Consider the following 19,904-nt stretch of genomic DNA (forward strand, 5'->3'; position numbering starts at 1 on the left):
TAGGCAGTGCATTAAGTCTGGAGACGCTTGGTCTTCTTTCAAAAGAAGCTGGGTTTGCTTAGGGCACACTAATGGGGCTCTCAGAGGAAGTGGATGCTGAGCAGCCAGAATGCCCTCACTTTGCTTTAATACTCCTGTGTGGAGATCTCTCCTTTCCCTACAGAGATGGGCTTTAGGCCAAAAGAAGGTTTTGTAGATCGAAACCAGCGCTATGACTTGCATCCTGAAACCACTGATGTTTAAATGTTTCAGGAGCAATCCCCAAAATTGCTGAGCGCCGTGCTGATGCAGCACAGCGGTAAGCACATGCTTAGCCTACAGAAATAATCTCATTTGCCTCAAGTGAGAAAGAACTGATGGCACAGCCATACCCACAGCTCTCTGTAAATCCACAGCAAGATTTAGTGACCTGCAAGTGACTGGCTACTGAATAAGTCTCAGTACCTTCTCTTAATAAAGGGCACTGAATCAGCTGTGGTCAGTTCAATCATAGAAGGAGCAGGAAGAACAGACATGTTTCATACAGAAAAGTGGTTTTTTATTGTTTTGAGGTCACTTGGTGGCAGGTGCTGTGACAAACACCAGGTGAATTGCCTGCTGGCAGCGATGCGGCCATTTCTAGCGGTTGATCATTTTTCCTTTAGAGAAAGATTGAGTCGGGGAGAGCTGATGAGCCACACAAAGGAGGACAGCAACAGGAAAACGGGCAGCAAAGCGTGTGCCACTGCTCGTGAGCTGTGAGTCAGGAGGTGGCCAAGGGCACAAAGATCACTCACTTGCAAAGCAAACCAGAAAGATTTTGGTTCTGTAACACACGAGTGTTGTCCCTGAGGTCATCGTCCGACTGTGCTGTGCTTTGCTTACCTTCTTCTCTTTCTGTTTTCTGGTGAGTCTGCAGGGTGAAAATGTATAGGAAAAGGACATAGATGTGATTGCTTAATGTATCTTAGAGGAAATGTTCCTGTCTTTCCATGCAGATCTTTAACTTTCTGGAGGAAATGAAGACATTTCCACTACAGAATTAGTTCTGAACTTTCTTGAACAAAAAGGTCAAATAAGTAAAAACAGTGCTTTTGCTGCACCTTTCTTCACGTTTCACATGCTGCCCAGCACACTGCTTTCCATGGATGGTTTCCTTTGGCTGTTCCCCCCAGAACCACAAGCTCAGGGCACCTCTGCCCCTGTGTTTTTGCTGGGGGTGCAGCTGAGCTCTCACCCTATCTGCTGCCTTGAATTAATTGCAGTGAAATACAACACTTGCACCATGGTTTCTCCTTGTTAACTCTTTCACGTGTTCTTCCACTTCCTCTTTAATTGCCTCATTGCCAGCCTGCTTTCCATCCTCTGTGACTGGCCTCAAAATGAGCGGAACTGTTTTGATCACGACTGCTGTTGGCCTCTGAGCATCACACTCTGCTTCTCTGTTCCTTTTTCAGGACACAAAGGCTATTTCCCACACGTTAATAACCTGCAGAGAACATTTCCAGGCTCCGTCCCCACAGTTTGATGCTGTGGGCATGGCAGGTCTCCCAGGAGCAGTCCTTGGTGTCAGCACAGAGCTCACCTGCAGCCACCCCACTGCCATCACCAAGCTAAACCAGCACAGCAGCGCCTGGAGAAACTCATGCAGGCTGTGCTTTCTGCTTTAAGTTGCTCGGTGGCACCCCTGACCCCCTGTGAATTCACAGTGGCGTTTGGATGGGGGTGGAAGACTGAGCTCAGGTGCTGCCCTGGGTTCACATTGCTGCATTTGGGGCCGAGTTTGTGCCCACAGAAGGCAGAACTCCTCCTGGCTCTGCTCAGAGCTGCTTCTGGCACGTGGGGGGCTTTGAAGCTGGGAGGAGCGGATCGTCGGGGTTAATTTACTCTGTCATTAAGTCACTTACAACCCACGTGTGCGCGGAAACTCCAGCTGCGTCGAGCTGCACCGCCTGATTTCTGGAAGCATTACAAACCCTCCAGGGAATCACTTTGCTATTGTGCCCTCCTCTTGAGTTATTGTTGGAGAAAACAAAGCTGCCGTTCAGCTCACCGCGGGGTGGGCGTGCTGCTGCCAGCGAAGGCCGACAGGAGCGGACAGCCCACAGGAGCCGCGGGTCCCTCCGCTGCCGCGGGCGGATGGAGCCGTCCCGAACCTGCAGGGACGGGCGCTGACACCGGGGGGCGCTGCGGCGCGCGGCCGGGAGGAGCTGCGGGCGGCGCCGGAGCGCTCGGTGCCCGGTGTGCGCGGTGCGTGCTGCGCCGTGTGCGCTGCGCAGCCATGAACAGCATCAAGAGCGTTCCCGCACGGGTGCTGAGCCGGCGGGCCGGACACAGCCTGGAGGCGGAGAGGGAGCAGTTCGATAAGAACCAGGTGAGGGGGGAGGCGGGGGTGTCCCAGGGTCCCGGCGGCGGCGTTCGTCCCCTGGGAGCGGCCCGAGCCGTGGGGCAGCGCCTCCGGGAGCTCCGCGTGGGGCCTTCCCCGGGGACGGAGCGCCAGGAGGCCGTTTCCCCGCTGGCCCCACCGGTGGGAGCGCGTAGGGAGAGTCGTACGGCGGTGTCAACGGGAGCGCGGCCAAAACCCCGCTGTGTCCCGCATGTCCGCCCCGGGCTGGGAGCCGTCCCGCAGCCGTCGGGGATGCCCGACGCAAAGGCGCCGTTCTCTCGAGGGACGGCCGTGCTGCCCCCCTCGCGTCCTCCGCCGCTCAGCTGCGCATTGCCGGTACTCGGCCCGGTTGTCCTGTGGCACCGCCTATCCCTCCCCGTCCCGTCGGCTGCTGCGGTCCCGCAGAGCTCCGTCCGAGGGCCGGTGACCGTTCGGGGCAGTGCGGTCGCGGTGCCGGGTGGGAAGTGGCAACGTTGGGTTTGGGGAGCAGCACGAATAAACCTGCAATTCCGGTTCCTTCGGGACGCGTCTCCTCCAGCCGTCCCGCCGGGCAGCGCCGAGGAGTTACCGCGGTGCGGAGAGCGCTGCCCCGGGCGGGAGCGTCCCGTGTCCCCTCCGTTCTTCCTTCCGTCCCTTCTGGCTTTGCCCCACTGTGCCCGAAGAGCGAGAGTCGCGTTATAGAGCCACGGTGTCCTAAAAGAGGTTCGTCCTATGCAGAACCTTCCCGGCATTGCTGTGTGGTATCGTTCCGCCCCCCGGTGCTCGCAGGTAGCGTGAGGTTTGACCTGAGCCATTTTATGTCTGCGATGTGATTTGCTCAGAATGCTTTTTGGGGTCACACTGCATTGGTGTCAGCATTTGCCTTGGAGGTGAGACCCTGCTGTCCTCTCCGGGTGCTCGCTCCGCAGTGCCATTGGAGGCAAAACTTTTGGTTTTGGTGCCCAACTTTTGCTTTTCTTGACTACATCTGCCAGAAGGGTGAGGGCTGTGTCTGCTGGAAGGTTAAGACCCAACACGCTGGGCAGCCCCCAGGAATACGGCACGTGTGAATGCTGAGCGGTCCTGTTCTGGTCCATGTGTGGAGTCCTGGAGAGACCCGGACTTGCTGGAGAGCGTCTGGAGCAAGGCCCCAAAAATGTCAGGGATGGAGCACCTCCTGGGGATGCTGGGGCCGGGGGGAGCCGTGGGTGGAGAAGATCATGCTGTAATTAAAGCGGCTTGGAAAGAAGGGGTGGATGTAACCTGCACTCCTTCCTTTGGATGCTTTGATCCCTGTTTAGTCACCGGCTCGGTACGCTGGGGCTGTGAGTAAGGTGCTCAGGGCTGCACCCATGGTGGTTTTGTAACCCGCAGGTTTCAGGGTCTGACCCGCAGCCATCAGCACTGGGGTGGTGGTGGGGAAATTGCAGCTGCATGAAGGTTTCAGCTTGGCTCTTGGCGCTCGCCACCAGGGTGTTCCCATCTCTGACCTGTTTTTATGGGGGATCCTCTTGACTCAGGGCTTGGAGCCAGCCCCGGGATGCTGGCATTGCTTTGGTATCAGTGGGACTCACGTTGGATGTGATGTCTCCCATTATGAATGTAAAGTGGCTCAGATCAAACCTCAGCGCTCAGTCACCCCTTAGGCACACTCTGGAGCTCCCAGGCTGCGTTTTGTCTGGGCAGGTTCATGGGCAATAAGCTCAGTGAAATCCCAATGGGCATCACAGGTTTTGGGGCAGGTTCCAGCCCATGATGCCGAGCAGTGAGGATATGGAATGGGGTTTGCTTTGTCCCGGCCCCATGGGGCTCCTCCTGGTGCTTTGGGATGAGCTCTCTGTCACTCCCGTGCCCAGCAGATGGCTCAGCCCTACTGCCCTCGTGCCGGTGCCTTTTTCCAGGCACTTGAGTCTCATTAACCTTCGAGTTAAGAGGATTACGCCAAGTCGCCGGCTTAACTCTGCTGCTGCTATACTGACCCACATGGCAGGTTAACGCCAGGGCTTCCCCGAGTGCAGAAGCAAAATCGCTGCCTGCAGCCGCACAGCCTCCTTGAGGATGCACAGCCATGGGGGGCACCAACACCTCTATTGTCACTCCTTGTGCTGAGAAGTGGGGACATGAACTGAGCCTGTACCCGATCCTGGGGCTGCTCACCCCAAAACAGTGCTGGGGATGAGGATCCTCGTGTGGGACCAGCTCTATATGGCGAGTTCCTGCTCCTGGCTGACGGTCAGTGGCACAGTGCTGCACTGGGTTCCTCCCTCCCTGGTGGCACAAAGCCGGTGCTGTGCATGCTGCTCAGAACTGGGGCTCTATGAGGTTTTACAGCCTGTGTGCAGGGAGGGACCATGTTTTTCTTCCGGCACTAGCGCCGGGAGCCTGGCTGCTTCCTGCCATTCTGGCCTGCTGGTTTTTGCTGTGCAAAGGGCCTCACAGCTGTGGGCACAGCCCCAGTTCTTGTGCAAAGGTGAAGTAGTGAAGGGAAGTCCTCGTGGTCTCAGCAGCTCAAATTTAGAGCTGGAGAAAGCGACTGGGGCCTATTTTTGGAATAAAACCTTCATTTGATTAGGGCGTGATTCAATGCACTGCTATACAGGTAATCCTCTTGATACAGCTACTCCTCTGTGAACTGCACTGCTCTGGTTTGTGGCATCATGGCTGCTGCTCCCTCCATGCTTGGGGGCTGTTTTCCCTTTCCCTGCTTGCTGTTCTCACGCAGGGCCGCCTTCAAAGCTGTGGAAAAACACCCAGTTCAAAGGCTCCTTGTGATTGCACAAACAGCCCAGGAATGTGGCATCGCGCTGTGTGTTGCTGCTGGCAGGGTGCGTTGCTGAGCTCAGGCTGCAAAGTGCCACTTGTTCCTTGGGACAGTGGAAGACATCTGTGGCTTTGAGGGCAGCCTGGCCCTGGCTGCTTTGTTCTGCATCAAAAAGCCTAATACTGCCGTCCCAAACATTTGACAAATGGAAAATTCAGAATATTTTCCAAAAGCCCCCGAGTGCTTGGGTTGCTCCCAGCTGGCAGAGCTGGGATGAGGGGGAGGTGGGTCCCAAGGGTTGTGGCACTGCTGACACCGCTCTCCTCCTCCCGCAGGCCATCAGCATCAGCAAAGCCATCAACACACAGGAGGCGCCGGTGAAGGAGAAGCATGCACGCCGTATCCTTTCCCTCTGCCATCTGGGTGGTGCAGGAGCTCCATCCTCACCTACAGGGGAGATCTTGGGGTTGCAGGGCTGGGGAAAGATGGGTTTCTCCGTGGGGTTGGCCTTGACTGATAGAAAGGGATCATTCTGGGGACGCACCACGAGAAGGGCGCCTTCACCTTTTGGTCCTACGCCATCGGGCTGCCCCTGCCCAGCAGCTCCATCCTCAGCTGGAAGTTCTGCCATGTCCTGCACAAAGTCCTGCGTGACGGCCACCCCAATGTGAGTGTCCCCCCCCCAGAGGCTCTGCCCCTTCTGTAAGCTTGTAGATGACACCGAGTTGGTAGGAAGTATCAATGTGCCTGAGGGTAGGGAGGCCCTACAGAGGGATCTGCATAGACTGAATCGATGGGCTGAGGCCAATGGGATGAGCTTCAACAAAACCAGGGAGGTGATGGGGTCACCGTCCCTGGAGGTGTTTAAGAACCATGGAGATGTGGCACTGTGGGACGTGGGCACTGGGCATGGCGGGATGGCGCCATGGTTGGACTTGGTGATCCTAGAAATCTTTTCCAATCTTTGTGATGTTGTGATTCATAAATCAGCCTGTTATCTCACTACTTCAGAACCTCCCCCTGCACACCCCCACGCTGGGGCTGACCTGTCCCCTCAAGCTTTGCTGTAGCGGTGCAAGGGGCTGAGTCCCTGTTGCCCTTTTGTGCCCCCAGGTCCTGCAGGACTGCCAGCGGTACCGCAGCAACATCCGTGAGGTGGGAGACCTGTGGGTAAGCAGACGGGAGGAGCAGAGGTTGGTGCCGTGCTGGAGGTGGGGCTTCCTGGGTGAAGGGCTTTGAGTTGGGTGTTGAGCCCTAAGCATTGTATGCACTGGGGAAGCTTGCAACCACCTGAAATAACCCACAAGAAGGGGCAGCGGGAGAGGGGAGAGCTGTGGGGCTGGTGCAGGTTGACCAACACCCATGGGATGGATGCATCCACTGCTTGTCACCGCACCGGGCATTTTTGGCATCACTGGGTTCAATTTATTTCCCCTGTGTCTCCTGCAGGGCCACTTGCACGACCGCTACGGGCAGCTGGTGAGCATCTACACACGGCTGCTCCTCACCAAGATCTCCTTCCATGCCAAGGTAAGACCCCATGCTGCATCTGCACCGCTGAGAGCTGTTGCAGGAGCAATTAGCAGCAGCTGCTGTTCTGTTTTCCTTTGGCACAGCACCCCGAGTTCCCCGCAGGCCTTGAGGTCTCAGATGAGGTCCTAGAAAAGACAGCAGGCACGGACGTGAATAACATGTGAGTGTCCTCATGGGATGGGGTAAAAGATCTTGACGTGGGGAAAAGCATCCAGAAGCAGTGGAGTCCCATTGGAGTGCCCATGGGCTCCTGCAAGCAGTGATCTGTAGCACTGATGTGTGTGCAGCGCAGTGATGGTGTTGGTTTTTGGCAGCTTCCAGCTGACAGTGGAGCTCTTCGACTACCTGGACTGTGAGCTGAAGCTGTCAGAATCAGGTGAGGAGTGGCAGCAGCTCCTTCCCAGCTGCCCCAGGGCTCTTGAGCAATAGTTTCCTTCTTTGGTCAGGAAGAGAGTTTGTCTGCATCCTTCCTCCTCCTCCTCCTCCTCCTTGGTTAAGGCATGGAGATTTTTGCTCTGTAGGAGTGGTTGTAGGAAAATATTTAAGAAGTGTGGCTATTTATAGTGCACCTGAGCCATGCAGGGCGTGTGATGCTGCTATGAAATGCCTTTTCATTCCTTTTTAGTGCATTACCCAAATCTTTTCCACCCACTGGAGGAGAGGATGGGGGCTGTGCTACTGTATGAATATTCATTGCCTCTCTGGCAGCAGCCCCTGCCCGTGTTTGCTTCTCTTGCCTCATTCTCCAGGAATTTTTCAATGGCTTAAAAATGTGCCATTCCTTCCCCTCCACTGTCAGTCAGAGCACAGAGCTGCCCAGGGGAACTGGGTGTAGGGGAGGGGCCGTGTCCCAGCTCTGTGTGCCATCCACGTCTCCTCCTGACCCAGCTGTATGGGAACTGATATTCAGAAGTACTTGAAAGCTGAGCAGGGAAGGAGTCAGCCGATGCGCTGGCTGGATGTCTGCCCGGGGAAGGGATCTGTTTCTGTGCTGGGCAGGTGAGGCTGGGGTGATTCTGTCCCAGCTCTTTGCAGGATTAAAAGGACCAGAGCAAAACCTCTTGCTTTTCCTGCTTGCATCGAGTGCTGGCAGCTACTGCTGGCAGCCATGCAGCCCACACATCATTCCAGGTTACATACCTCCTGTTTGGGGTTGGGGTGTGCATGGCAGAGCTGAGCACCCTTGCTTGCAATGCTACCAATGTCCCTTCAGGTGTTTCTCTTGCACAGAGTGGGGTTGTTCCCAGCTCAGCACAATGGATGGTGTTTGGCGAAGCCACGTCTGTCCTGGTTAATGATCAAGCCGGTTTGACTGCGGCCGGACGGCTCTGCAAACACATCCCTGGCATTCACTGCTCTCTCCTCTCCAGTTTTCCGGCAGCTCAACACCTCCATGGCAGTGTCACAGATGTCAGCGGTGCAGTGCCGCCTGGCACCCCTCATCCAGGTCATCCAGGACTGCAGCCACCTCTACCACTACGCCGTCAAGCTCATGTTCAAGCTGCACTCCTGTGAGTCCCCAGTCACTGCAGTACATGGGGATGCCCTGCTCCCAGCCTGGTCCTGGCTTGAGTCTGGAGGGATAGGGGTGCATGGGGATAAATTTGGGGCTGAGTTTGCAGCCTGGATCCATCCTTGCTGTCCCCATTGCCACAGGTCTACCGGCTGACACGCTGCAGGGCCACCGAGACCGCTTCCACGAGCAGTTCCGCAGGTACCCAGGGCTGATGCAGGGCAGGGAGATCCTCTCCATCTCCTCTGCCTCCTCTTTGAGCCATTTTTCTTTTCTCCCCCTCTCCAGCCTCAAAAACTTCTTTAAGAAGGCCTCTGACATGCTGTATTTCAAGCGGCTCATCCAGATCCCCCGGCTGCCTGAGGTGTGTGATGCTTTGAGAACCCGTGGCTTTGGGATGTGTGTGGGGTCTGCTCACAGCCAAGAGGTCTGGTGGTGCTGCAAAGGGGCTGCAAAACCCATAGGGATGTCACTGTGATGCTCCTGTCCCCACAGAGCCCCCCAAACTTCTTGCGGGCTTCGGCACTGGCGGAGCATGTGAAGCCGGTGGTCGTTATCCCTGAGGAGGCCCCTGAAGATGAGGAGCCAGAGAACCTCATTGAGATCAGCACAGCCTCCACCACAGAGCCACAGGTGGGGGGGGATACTGGCATGGGATGGGGACATGGTAGGGAGGAGACCTGCAGCGGGAGCGAGAACTCATCCTGGCACCTTCCATCCTCCCCAGGTCACCTCAGATATTTTTGAGCATACCTTTGGGCCGCCCAACGGCATTCGGGATGACAGGTAAGGGGGGATGGTGGAGGGGGAAGGGATGGGCATGGTATGGTGCCAGCCTGCTGTCTGCAGGGACGCACAGATTGAGAGCCTGACAAGGGAGGTGGACACACTCCGTGCTGAGATGGAGAAGATCAAGCTGGAGGTAAGGCCGTGGTACTATGCTGTAGGGCTGTATAGTGGAAATCCTAATGGGATGCAATGGGATTGGGGCATGCAGGCCTGGTGTACCATTTTGGGCCCTTTCCCATTGCCAGCACCTAGCTTTTGAGGAAGGGTGTGGACATGTGAGACTCATCCCTTCAGGATCCAGCTGCCAAGGGGAGGCCTTTGGGGCATCTCGCAGTTGCTGTGCCCAAATCACAACCTGGGGGGGATTTTGGGGGGTTGCCCACAGGCACAGCGCTACATCACACAGCTCAAGGCACAGGTGAACAGCCTGGAGGGAGAAGTGGAGGAGCAGCGCAAGCAGAAGCAGAAGGCTCTGGTGGACAACGAGCAGCTCCGGGATGAGCTGGAGAGGCTGCAGCAGGCAAAGCAGGACAGCGAGCGGTCGCTGCGGCTCTGCGCCGAGGCAGAAAGTACGTGCTTGGTGCACTGGCCACACAAAGGCCTGGTGACCATGTGAAAGTCCAGTGGCCATGGGAATGCCCAGCGTTGGGCACTGATGTGTTCTCATCCTGTGCAGAGAAAGCCAGTGCCACTGAGATCCGCTACACGAAGCTGAAGGAGAAGCACAGTGAACTCATCAATACTCACGCTGAGCTCCTGAGGAAGGTAGGACTTCACAGGGCACAGTGATCTCTTCGTTCCCCCATCACTATGCTCAACCTCGCTTTGATCCATCCTCCTGCACCCCGAGCCCCTCAGCATCCTCACATCAATGTCTGTCAGTGTTTTGGGTGCATCTGGGCAAGAGGAGGGAGGGTGGGGTGCCATTGTGCTGGGGGCTCAGCAGGATGGCAGAGAGGTGAGCCCGTGTCCCCGCGCAGAACGCCGACACAGCCAAGCAGCTGACGGTGACGCAGCAGAGCCAGGAGGAGGTGGCACGTGTCAAGGAGCAGCTGGCGTTTCAGGTTGAGCAAGTCAAGCGGGAAGCAGAGCTGAAGGTGAGCCTACGGGTGGTGGGTGGTGGCAATCCCAACTGTGAGACCCCGAGATCCCTGCAAACCAAGTCTGGGCTCGTTCTTGCTGACCTTGGGTTGGGTGATGGGTTGCAGCTGGAGGACCAGAGCGTGCAGATGGAGCAGCTGCGGCAGGAGCTGGAGGCGCGGCGGGATGAGCTGGACCAGGCCCAGCGCTCGCTTGGCCACGCCAAGCAGGTACTTACTACAGCTGGGGGCACAAACCTGCAGAGCCCAGTGCTGAGCTGCTGGGTCCCTGCAGGCAGGTGCAGCCCATTGGCATCAGCAGCTGAGAGTGTTCTGGGCTCGCTCTGTGTAACCGTGGGGTGGCGGTCAGTGGGTGATGGGGGTTTCTGGCCCCACTGGCAGGCAGGCACGGAGCTCAGCGCCCAGCTGGAGACCCTGCAGGCTGAGAAGGAGCAGCTGAGGCGGTCGATGAGTGAGAAGGAGTGCGAGCTGCTCTCAGTGCACAGCCTCGTCCAGGAGAAGGAGCTGCAGCTGAGCCAGGAGGCTGACAAGGCCTCCAAGGAGATCTGTGAGCTGCAGGGCAGGCTGCTGGAGAAGGTACAGGGCTGTGTCCCTTGTGTTTAGTGGGGATGCTGAGCACTCCAGCAGCATGCCCACGCCTCCTTTTCCTGTCCCACAGTGCAATCAGGAGCAGAGCCTGCAGCAGAAGCTGCTGGATGAGCAGTTCAGTATCCTGCAGGAGACAGTACAGGAAGCTGAGGGCATCCTCCGTGATGCGGTGGCAAAGCTGGATGACCCACTGCACGTCCGTTGCACCAGCTCCCCAGGTATGCCCTGCAGCCCCTCTGCCCCCAGACTGATAATGTTGTATCTCCATTTCCTGCACACATCTCCCACAAGTGATAAACTCTGGATTCAGCGTTGTTTTGTTGTAACAGTACAAATTTTGGTGTTGCTCCGTGGCTGGAGCCTTGAGGACTTGAAGTGCTACCATTTGGTGGCATTTCATGGAGACAGCTCTTGTGCTTGTTTGGATGCTTGTCAGCCTGACCCTGCTAATGTTGGGATATAAGGAAGAACCTCTTCCTAATGAGGGTGGGGAGGCTCTGGCACTGTCTTCCTAGAGAAGCTGTGGATGCCCCATCCCTGGAGGTGTTCAGGCATTGGCTTGGATGAGGTTTAAAGCACCTTGATCTAGTGGAAGGTCTCACTACCCATTGCAGGACAGTTGAAGCTAGATGATCTTTAAAGGGTCCCTTCCAACCCAAACCATTCTGTGATCCTAATGAAATTTGTTGCAGATTACTTGCTCAGCCGGGCAGAGGCAGCACTGGAGTCCACAGACGCCCTGGAGAGCGGGCACGCGCAGTACGTGGCCTCCATGGCAGGTACCTGGGGCTTGGAACTCACAACGTTGCTGGAACCTTGCTGTCATTTTCATGTATCCAGCAGCCCTCGGAGGTTCTGGGGCTGTGCAGTGCCCATGGGGAGGGGGGAGCACATGGATTGGAGTTGGTGTGTCCCCATGAGCTCATGCATGGAGCCACCTTCAAGCTGGGGAGGGGTCACTACCGAGCTGTTGAGTGCCTTTGTGGGGCGGCAATGCCCTGGGCTCTCTGTGCCTGACTGCATCCCCCTGACAGATGCTGCAGCACTGGTGGGTGCCCTGGCCCTCTTTGCTCACCTGACAGCCGACACCATCGTGAATGGCAGTGCCACATCCCACCTGGCTCCCACTGACCACGCTGACCGTGAGTGAGCACAGCAGGGACTGGAGGGGGTTGTTCTCAGTTTTGGGGCTGGATATGGGCCAGACCTTCCATAGGGTTCTCAGGCTCTGTTCCTTGTGGTACCACTTCTTGGGTTAAGAGTGTTCCTTTGCTTCTTGGGCACCATTTGGTCGTCTTCTGCAAGATATTTGTGGATGTCTCATCACTGGAGACATTCAAGGCCAGGTTGGATGGAGCCCTGGGCAGCCTGATCTGGTGGGCGACAACCAGCCCATAGCAAGAGTTAGAGCTTGATGATCTTTAAGATTACCTCCAACTTACACCATTTTATGGTGTACGATAGCTCCACAGCTGGAGGAGGGTGGCAGGGCTGGGATGTGGGACAGCAGAGACATGGGGCCCATTGCTGACCTGTTCTCTCTTCAGGACTGACAGAGACGTGCCGCGACTGCGGGCAGCGCAGCCTGGACTACCTGGGCAAGCTGAAGGACAAGCAGACATTGGGATGTGCTGAGCTGGGGGATGTGCGACAGGCGCTGCGGGGTGTCCTGGGGCTGGCCCAGGTAGGGGATGGGGTTTGCTGTGCTCTGTGGGGCTGGAGGGGTGGGTGGCTTCTTAGAGATTTCCTAAGGGAAGAATCAAAGCAGGTGATTTAAGGCAGGAGGGTCTTTCCAATAACATGCTGTGAATTCAGATGCTGTCAGTTATCCGGAGCCCTGCCACGTTAGCTGTGCCAGAACTATAGCTGCTGTTGAGTTTTGGTTTGGGACATTTTCTCCCTCTGAGGTCCCTGTGCTGGGTTTGCTGCCGGGTGGTGACACGTGTGCCTCTGCCCTTGCTGTCTTGCAACTATGTTTGTATAGGGGGAAAAAACTAGCCAGATGCCTTTTTGGGGTGTTTATTCATTATGAATACTTTCTTCTCCCCTCTGCTGAAAACCTCCTGGCTGTTGCTGCCTCCTCTGTCAGGAGCTGAGGCCGAAAAGCTTGGACATCAAGCAGGAGGAACTGGGGGACATGGTTGAGAAGGAGATGGCTTCCACCTCTGCGGCAATTGAAGACGCTGTCAGACGAATAGAGGTGAGGACAAAGCCACGGAATGGGCCCTTAGGGCAGCAAACCTCTAATTTTCCCCCAGTTCCTCCTCCCCTCCTGCAGCCCTGCTTGCTGCAGCGTTGTGTCCCACCTCCCTTTTCCCATGTCCCAACAGGACATGATGAGCCGGGCCAGGAACGAAAGCTCCGGCATCAAACTTGAAGTGAATGAGCGGTGAGTGCTGGGGGTTCCCATTTGGGTGGCCCATCGGTCCTGCAGCAAGGTGCTGCTCCAAAGCCCCACATGCACTCTGGAGCTGCATCTTCATGATGCTCAGCATTTCCTTTGGAGAGTGGGTCTTTGTGTTGTGCATTTAAGCCAAAAATTTTGGTGGCTTCTTCATGAGCTGCTTAAAAGTAACCTTCAGGCAGGCTGGGTTCTGGAAGATCCAGCTAAGTCCAAAGAGGGCTCTCTTGAGTGCTCAATGCTTTTTCTTGTTTCCCTACAGGATTCTGAACTCCTGCACAGACTTAATGAAGGTCAGTGCTGCAAGAGCTGAGCTTCTCCTCAGGGGACCAGAAACCATGCAAAAATGTCACTTAAAACCACTGGCAAAGTCAGTCCTTCTGTATAAAATCCCCATCCACCACCTAAACTTGTTCTTCTTCATTCCAGGCTATTAGGCTTCTTGTAATGACGTCAACGAACTTACAGAAGGAGATTGTGGAGAGTGGTCGGGTGAGTCCTCCCTTGCATTCATCCCTGAGCACTGATGTGAAATACAGAATTTTCCACAAAGTAAAGGAAAAAAAAAAAAGCTGAATTTTGCACTTTCCCATGTTGATGACATATTTGCAGTCCTGCTGCCTGGAGTGGGGGTGCTGAGCCCGGTGTGCTTTGCAGACCTTGTTATTGCCTTTGTCCACTGAAAGATGATGACCCAAACGTGGCTGTGTTACACACAGCCTAAATTTGGAGCCCCAAACTTGTGATGTTTGGGTTTAAGCAGGCCAGTAAGAGCATCCTGAAGGGCACGGAAGTGCTGCCAGTCCCTGGACTTGCGAGTTTATGTAGGGTATTCTGTATTGTTAGATGTGGGATTTTAAATGGATTTTTTTTAATATGATGTACGGATTTTTATATGACTCCATCGAATCATGGAGTTGTTTGAGTTGGAAAGGGCCCATAACGGTCATCTAGTCCAACTCCCCTGCAACAAACATCTACAGCTCGATTGTGGATTTATTATATGCATATATATGGAAGGAAGTTAACGTAAGCTATAATATTGTCATAACAACAGGGGGCAGCAACAACTCAGGAGTTTTATGCCAAGAACTCTCGCTGGACCGAAGGGCTGATCTCTGCCTCCAAGGCCGTGGGCTGGGGAGCCACACAGCTTGTGTAGGTACCACAGCACTGCATGCAGACAGTGCTGGGCTGGGGATGGTTGGGGTCAGGGCACAACATCCCTGGGCTGTGCGAGTGGGGAAAGTGTGGGGTTTGTTTGGCTAGATGTCCGAATGCCATCAGGTGCTGACAAATCAATGCTGATTCAGTCAGTGCTGATTTCTAAGGGTGTGGTGGGATGCACATCACCCACTTGTAGTGCATCTGTAATGCAATCTCCCTTCCAACTGCAGGGAGTCGGCAGACAGAGTTGTCTTGCAGACAGGCAAATATGAAGAGCTGATTGTCTGCTCCCATGAAATCGCTGCCAGCACGGCCCAGCTGGTGGCTGCCTCCAAGGTGAGCATCCTGCGGGTTCAGGATTCTGTTCCCATGGTTGATGGCTGATGAGTGATGAGCTCTGGTCCTTACCACCTTCCCGTTTGTGGGATGCGTAGGGGTTTCAGCAAGCAGAGGGATGCAGGGTTGGAGGGAGGAGGGCTGAGGCTGCTTTTGATCCAGATGATGATAAAAGGAAAAGCATTGAAAAAAAAAATTTGCCTGCACCCATGCTGCTTGTTCATACATCCTTGTCTCACATAAGAGCAGAGGTGGTTTGGCGTCCCCAGGCTGAAGGAGGTTGCCTTGTCCCTGATGGGCTCAGCAAATCCATCCCTCCTTTTTACATCCACCTGGTGTGATGTGTCCCTGCTCTCAGGGATTGGCCACTGTGGTGGCATCAGCCAGCCTCTTGTTGGGGACCTGCAGCCGTCAGAGTTCTCGTTGCAGGTGAAAGCAGAGAAGAGCAGCAGGAACTTGGGCAAGCTGCAGGAGTGCTCCCGCAACGTCAACGAGATGGCAGCCAATGTGGTGGCCTCCACCAGGTCGGGGCAGGAGCAGATTGAGGATAAAGGTCAGGTTTGGTAGAGCAGGAAGAAGTGGGGGGGCAGGAAAAACCAAACCCCTCTATTTTCCTTAATGACTTGGCAAATGCTCCCTGCTTCTCTCCACAGACACCATGGACTTTTCGGGCATGTCCCTCATCAAGCTGAAGAAGGAAGAAATGGAGACGCAGGTAAAGAAAGCCTCATAGAATCGTTAAGGGGGGCAGAGCTGTAAGATCACCGAGCCCATCTGCAGCCCGCCCACCATCTCCCTCAGTGCCTCATGTCCCTGAGGCAGACCAGGGACGTGGGGACCCAGGTGGGCTCTTGTGGTTCAGGTGAAGGTGCTGGAGCTGGAGAAGCGCCTGGAAGGCGAGCGGGTGCGCCTGGGCGAGCTGAGGAAGCAGCACTACGCCTTGGCTGGGCCCTACGATGCGGTGGAGGATGGGGAGGCACGGCCAGCACCAGCCCCCAGGAGAGGCATCCTCAAAAAGCCGGCCCTCGCCCAGAAGCCCGGCCACATCCCAGGGCCAGGCGGGGAGGTAGGGGCTGCAGGGTGGGAGCACAGAGCTGGGGCTGCAGCTGTGCCTCAGGAGCCATGAGCCGTGTCCCCTCTCATTGCAGCCCGAGCGAGATGCCAGCCTGCACCGCACACACGCCGTCAACTTCTAGCAGGACGGAGGGGCCAGGCCTGCGCCATCAGAGCTCTTACATCTGTGTTTTAAACAGATCGCCTTGCCTTGGCGTGCCTTCATGCGTGGGGGTCTCCTCCTCACCCGGCCTGAGAAACTGGAATTATTATTTTTCTTTTTTTTTTTTTCCAGCCAAAAACTTATTTTGTTTGTTTTTCCCATCAGTTCCTCTCCATGGAGCAGCTGGGCTCCCAGGCCCCACGGGCTGCCAGCCCCGCACTTCGTTTGGTTTAATTTAATTTAGGACTTATTTGGGTTGATTTATTTTATTTTATCAGCACTAGACGCCTTCAGTAAATGTAGCTCTCCTGTACTGCTCAGACCCTTTTGAAGAATGTGAGGTGTTTTTGAAGTAGGAAACTGTTGGGCTTTTCTTGCACCTGTATTTTTTTTTTTAACTTCCCCTTCAGGAATATTTTGACCTTGTTTTGGTGTGGGATCAGCTCTCAGCAAAGAGGGGAACGTCTCTTTTACTGGGCTTTCAGAAGGGAGAAAGCAGTTCCTGGCACACACTGGCAATAAGGATACAAGCATCTTTTTATTTCCTTTTCTATTTTTTATTACTACAGCAACACCAGAGGAGCAGTTGCATTATGTTTTATATTTAAGATAATTAGCAGAATTAAATCTAAATGTGGCCTGCAGGAGCTCAGGTCCATTACATGTGGTGAATTCTGCAGCAATAACGAAACCAATGTGAGGAGACGTGAGGGCACAGGAAACACAGCTGGCTTATCTTCTCTTCGAACTGCTACTGGATGTAGATTATTAAAGCAGCAATATTTAAACTGTGTGCAGTGCTCTGTCAGCAGCAGGGTTGGCACTAACAGCCAGTTAACTGGGGAGAGCGGGTCACTGCTGGGAGCCAAGGGTGAGTGGAATTGTGGCATGGCAGGGGTTTGAAGAGACTGCTAGGAGCACCAACCCCCACCCCCCATTGACCCCATCCCTCAGTGCCACATCCCTATGGCTCCTGAGCACCCCCAGGGATGGTGGCCCCACCAACTGGTCATCCCCACACCTGGAAATACTAACTAATACACATCTCTACACAGAAGGATGCCTGAGAGAAGGTGAGCACAGTGAGCAAGGTAGGGGGAGGGTCCTTCAATAATAGTAATAATATACAGAATCAACATTTCTATCCCGTTCCTTGCAATACTGTCTTACAATCATGATTCAGGCACGCTAAATTAAAACCAACAAAAGCCCCTACAGCTCAGTTCATGTGATTAACAAAAGGCTGTAAAGCTGTTGGTTACAATTATGAGTTGTTCTATCTAAAGAAAGAAGCAGTTCCAAGGCATTTTGTTATTGATTTTCGGCCCTATCAGCCTCCTGGTGAGTCAGGCCTTCCCAGTTCTGCACCACAAACCACATGATGGGGCTATGAGCAGCCATTGGGTGCCACACACACAGCAGCTCAGCACTGCTTGGTTTCGTTTCTGAAACCTCTGCCCACAAGGAAATGCTTCCTGCAGCAGTTTCTTCTCTATTTATAGGTGGTGATAAAGGTGTGTTTGCTGAGAGGCTGATGTCATGCTGACCTCTCATGGTAGTACATTTCATCATGGAAACATTGATTAGCCAAGAATGCAAAGTTCTTAAAATGTCAGGCCCATCAGTCTAGCCGTAGCTCCACTTAGAGGTTAAAGAACTCAAAGTATGGTAAAAGGACTTTAAAACAGTGCTGAGGGTGAATGGGATTTTGATCAATGCTGCTGGTTCATTCTTACTTACTGAAAGCAATACTTAGGCTGCACTTAAAGTAACCCATGCAGGCACATACAGCCTCAGAGAGTAACAGTGAAACCAAGCCCCAAAGGTCACTTAGAGCATCACCTATGTTCTAAAGTAATTTCCTATCAAATTAAGCTTGCTGTTAGTGTTATGAATTCCTCAATTCCAACATTTTTAGTAAAGTATTTAGTATTTGCAGCAGCCATTAAGAAAAACAACAAACCACAGTGTGAACTGTACACAAAGCTGTGTTCTGAGACTCCACAAGAATCCTGCTGTACAGGATCAAATTTGGTAATGACTTTTAAATGCCAGTATTGTACCTGTGGAACGAGGGAGATACTTAGAGCTGTGTACCTGCAACAAAGACAGTGGAAAATCACCAAAAGAAAGATGTGAAATATTACATTTCCTCCCTTCTGCTGAGGTTGGTTCTGTACAACATTTTGTTGTACGGGTTTTGCCTGAAGCAGTTTTCCAGCAGCCTCATCCTAGAGCCTTCCTCCCTCTGCATGCACCACTGGGGCTGCAGCCAACCCCTCGTAACCACAAATTGCTTTGGACACGAGCACAGAGCAGCTCGAGTTCAGTGCCACTGAGAGTGGAGTTTAAAAAACACCCATCTCTGATCACTGGCAAGAAAAAGGGGCACTGAAATTAAGCACACCAATAGGAAGCACTGCTCTAGGAGGCCAGGTGAAAGGCGGCTTTGTGAAAACGTGAGCAGAGGGAAAGGGGCAAACCTGCGAAAGCCCTGTGTCAGGGTTGATTAATAGGCAGGCAGGGATTGCAAGTGCTACAGAAGGGTGTGGGTGGGCTTGGACAGCACCCAAATCCACCTTTCAAAGAGAAGGGAGGACACAAGATGCAAAGTGCTGCCATGTACCCAACACCGCACAGCTTGCGCATCTGTGCCATTCCGTTCAGTTACCTGTGACACAGCCGGGTGCCTCCAGCATCACAGCTGTGTGACTTCTCCTCTGGGGAAGCAACGGTCCCACCTGAAGCCCTGCCTCAGCACAGGCACTTCCTGAAGCTCAGGGTGCACCTCTGCCCCACAGCACAGGGGCTGCAGTGAATTCTTTCAAGAGCTGTGAAGGAGCTGCAGCTTTTATATAACAGCACCTCCTCCCCTCGCCCACCCGGCTGAGTCAGCACGGTTTGCTCTATCTGCTGTTTGCTATTTCGGCGTTAGCAGAAGGTTAGCGCGGCTCCGCAGCCACCACAAATGGAACACAGCAAGAAAAGCATTTTTAAAGGGATTTTCTTCCATCTATTAACATCAGTTCTTCTCCAGGAGGGCTTCTATTTTACACCGCTATTCAAGGGACAGATATTACATCATGTTCTTTCTGCCATCTGACTCATACTCCTAAATAACTTTGGTTGACTCATTTCTCCTAACTTGACTTGGCTGAATTCTTTTTCCTCCACTAACAAAAGAAAAGCAGGCTTCCCCCTTTTCCCAGAGCAAGAATTTAGATGCTTCCATTCTAGGTAATGGTGGGAAACAAAAACAGACTCCAACTTTGCTATGACTGATATGCACAGAGTCTGAGTAGAGCTGCCCGTTATCAGTGGCACACCAAGTGGACTCATCATAACCAGCTGATGAGAACATGAGCAATGGCTTTGTTATGAAGTTATTTTCCTGCTAATTTAAGTTCCGCATTCACCTACTACTGTTACCTTGCTAAAACACATCATTAGCATTGAAAAACACCAGTCTACATGATTAAATGAAGCCACAATGGAGCGTGGCACCAAGAGAGATACGATGTTTTATTTAAAATCAGACCACAGTAGATTACAGAAAGACATTATGCAAACAAATCCACTGTACATTTCACAACTCGCCAGGCATACAAAACTGCCCCTTTATTTGACTGTCCAGGATTACACAGAGGAACCGTTCAGGTGCAGGACAACTCTGCCTCCTCTGAGCTCAGCATTTGCCAAGTAGCTCCCAACTGTCTGTGTGAGCTCTACTTCATTCCAGTTTGAGGGGGCAAAGAAGTCCAAAAGAGGCAGAGGCTGAGGTTGTGGAGATGGGGGCACTCAGCCACCCATGAGTGACTGTGCCCAGGGCCCTGCCTCCTGGAACCACACAGCTCTTATCCTAAACGGTCCCTCAGGGTCAGTGGCACAAAAACGACCCACGTGGAGCAGCTCAGTGCAACCCAGCCTCCAAGGGACAGCGCAGAAGTGCAGAGAACTCATCCTGGAGTTTGAGCCCTTCAATGCTGATCATTGTTCAAAAAAACCCCAAAACATCCCCCCACCCCCCCCCCCCCAAAAAAAACAACCATAAACCCAACAAACCAACCAACAACCCTATCTGCATATAATTGAATTAGTCATAACTTAGAAAATCTGCATACAAAAAGACTGGCAAAAGTAATGCCATCCTAACAGA

At 53.8% G+C, this 19,904-nt stretch overlaps 1 protein-coding gene across 3 annotated transcripts; it reads left to right on the forward strand.

Moving 5' to 3' along the window:
* The first annotated feature begins 590 nt into the window (after positions 1–590).
* Positions 591–19,793, forward strand: HIP1R (huntingtin interacting protein 1 related). 3 transcript variants are annotated; one of them, XM_048964063.1, is made up of 32 exons: positions 604–2,353; positions 5,441–5,504; positions 5,630–5,772; positions 6,219–6,275; positions 6,555–6,635; positions 6,722–6,798; positions 6,953–7,014; positions 8,009–8,149; positions 8,295–8,352; positions 8,440–8,515; positions 8,647–8,784; positions 8,879–8,937; positions 9,001–9,073; positions 9,326–9,509; positions 9,617–9,705; positions 9,921–10,037; positions 10,149–10,250; positions 10,422–10,616; positions 10,699–10,846; positions 11,321–11,407; positions 11,663–11,770; positions 12,176–12,312; positions 12,718–12,828; positions 12,959–13,017; positions 13,292–13,322; positions 13,459–13,521; positions 14,087–14,187; positions 14,427–14,532; positions 14,962–15,085; positions 15,186–15,247; positions 15,395–15,598; positions 15,681–19,793. In XM_048964063.1, exons 1-32 carry the CDS (start codon positions 2,261–2,263, stop codon positions 15,726–15,728), a joined length of 3,198 nt encoding a protein of 1,065 aa, XP_048820020.1. In that variant the 5' UTR covers positions 604–2,260; the 3' UTR covers positions 15,729–19,793. The 3 variants fall into 3 exon arrangements, with proteins under 3 accessions (XP_048820021.1, XP_048820019.1, XP_048820020.1); XM_048964062.1 differs by lacking the exon at positions 15,681–19,793 and having other exon boundaries at positions 601–2,353; positions 15,395–15,658; XM_048964064.1 differs by lacking the exons at positions 12,959–13,017; positions 13,292–13,322; positions 13,459–13,521; ... (4 more) ...; positions 15,395–15,598; positions 15,681–19,793 and having other exon boundaries at positions 591–2,353; positions 11,663–11,774.
* The last annotated feature ends 111 nt before the right edge of the window (positions 19,794–19,904 follow it).

This window comes from Lagopus muta, chromosome 17 (assembly GCF_023343835.1).
Source record: "Lagopus muta isolate bLagMut1 chromosome 17, bLagMut1 primary, whole genome shotgun sequence".
Classification (NCBI taxonomy): domain Eukaryota; kingdom Metazoa; phylum Chordata; class Aves; order Galliformes; family Phasianidae; genus Lagopus; species Lagopus muta.

Excerpts from the sequence above, each read along its gene's own strand:
- HIP1R (XM_048964062.1), top strand. The coding sequence starts at position 2,261 with ATGAACAGCATCAAGAGCGTTCCCGCACGGGTGCTGAGCCGGCGGGCC. Across the intron at positions 6,636-6,721 it reads AGATCTCCTTCCATGCCAAG|CACCCCGAGTTCCCCGCAGG; the intron begins GTAAGACCCCAT and ends CCTTTGGCACAG. Across the intron at positions 10,847-11,320 it reads CCGTTGCACCAGCTCCCCAG|ATTACTTGCTCAGCCGGGCA; the intron begins GTATGCCCTGCA and ends AATTTGTTGCAG.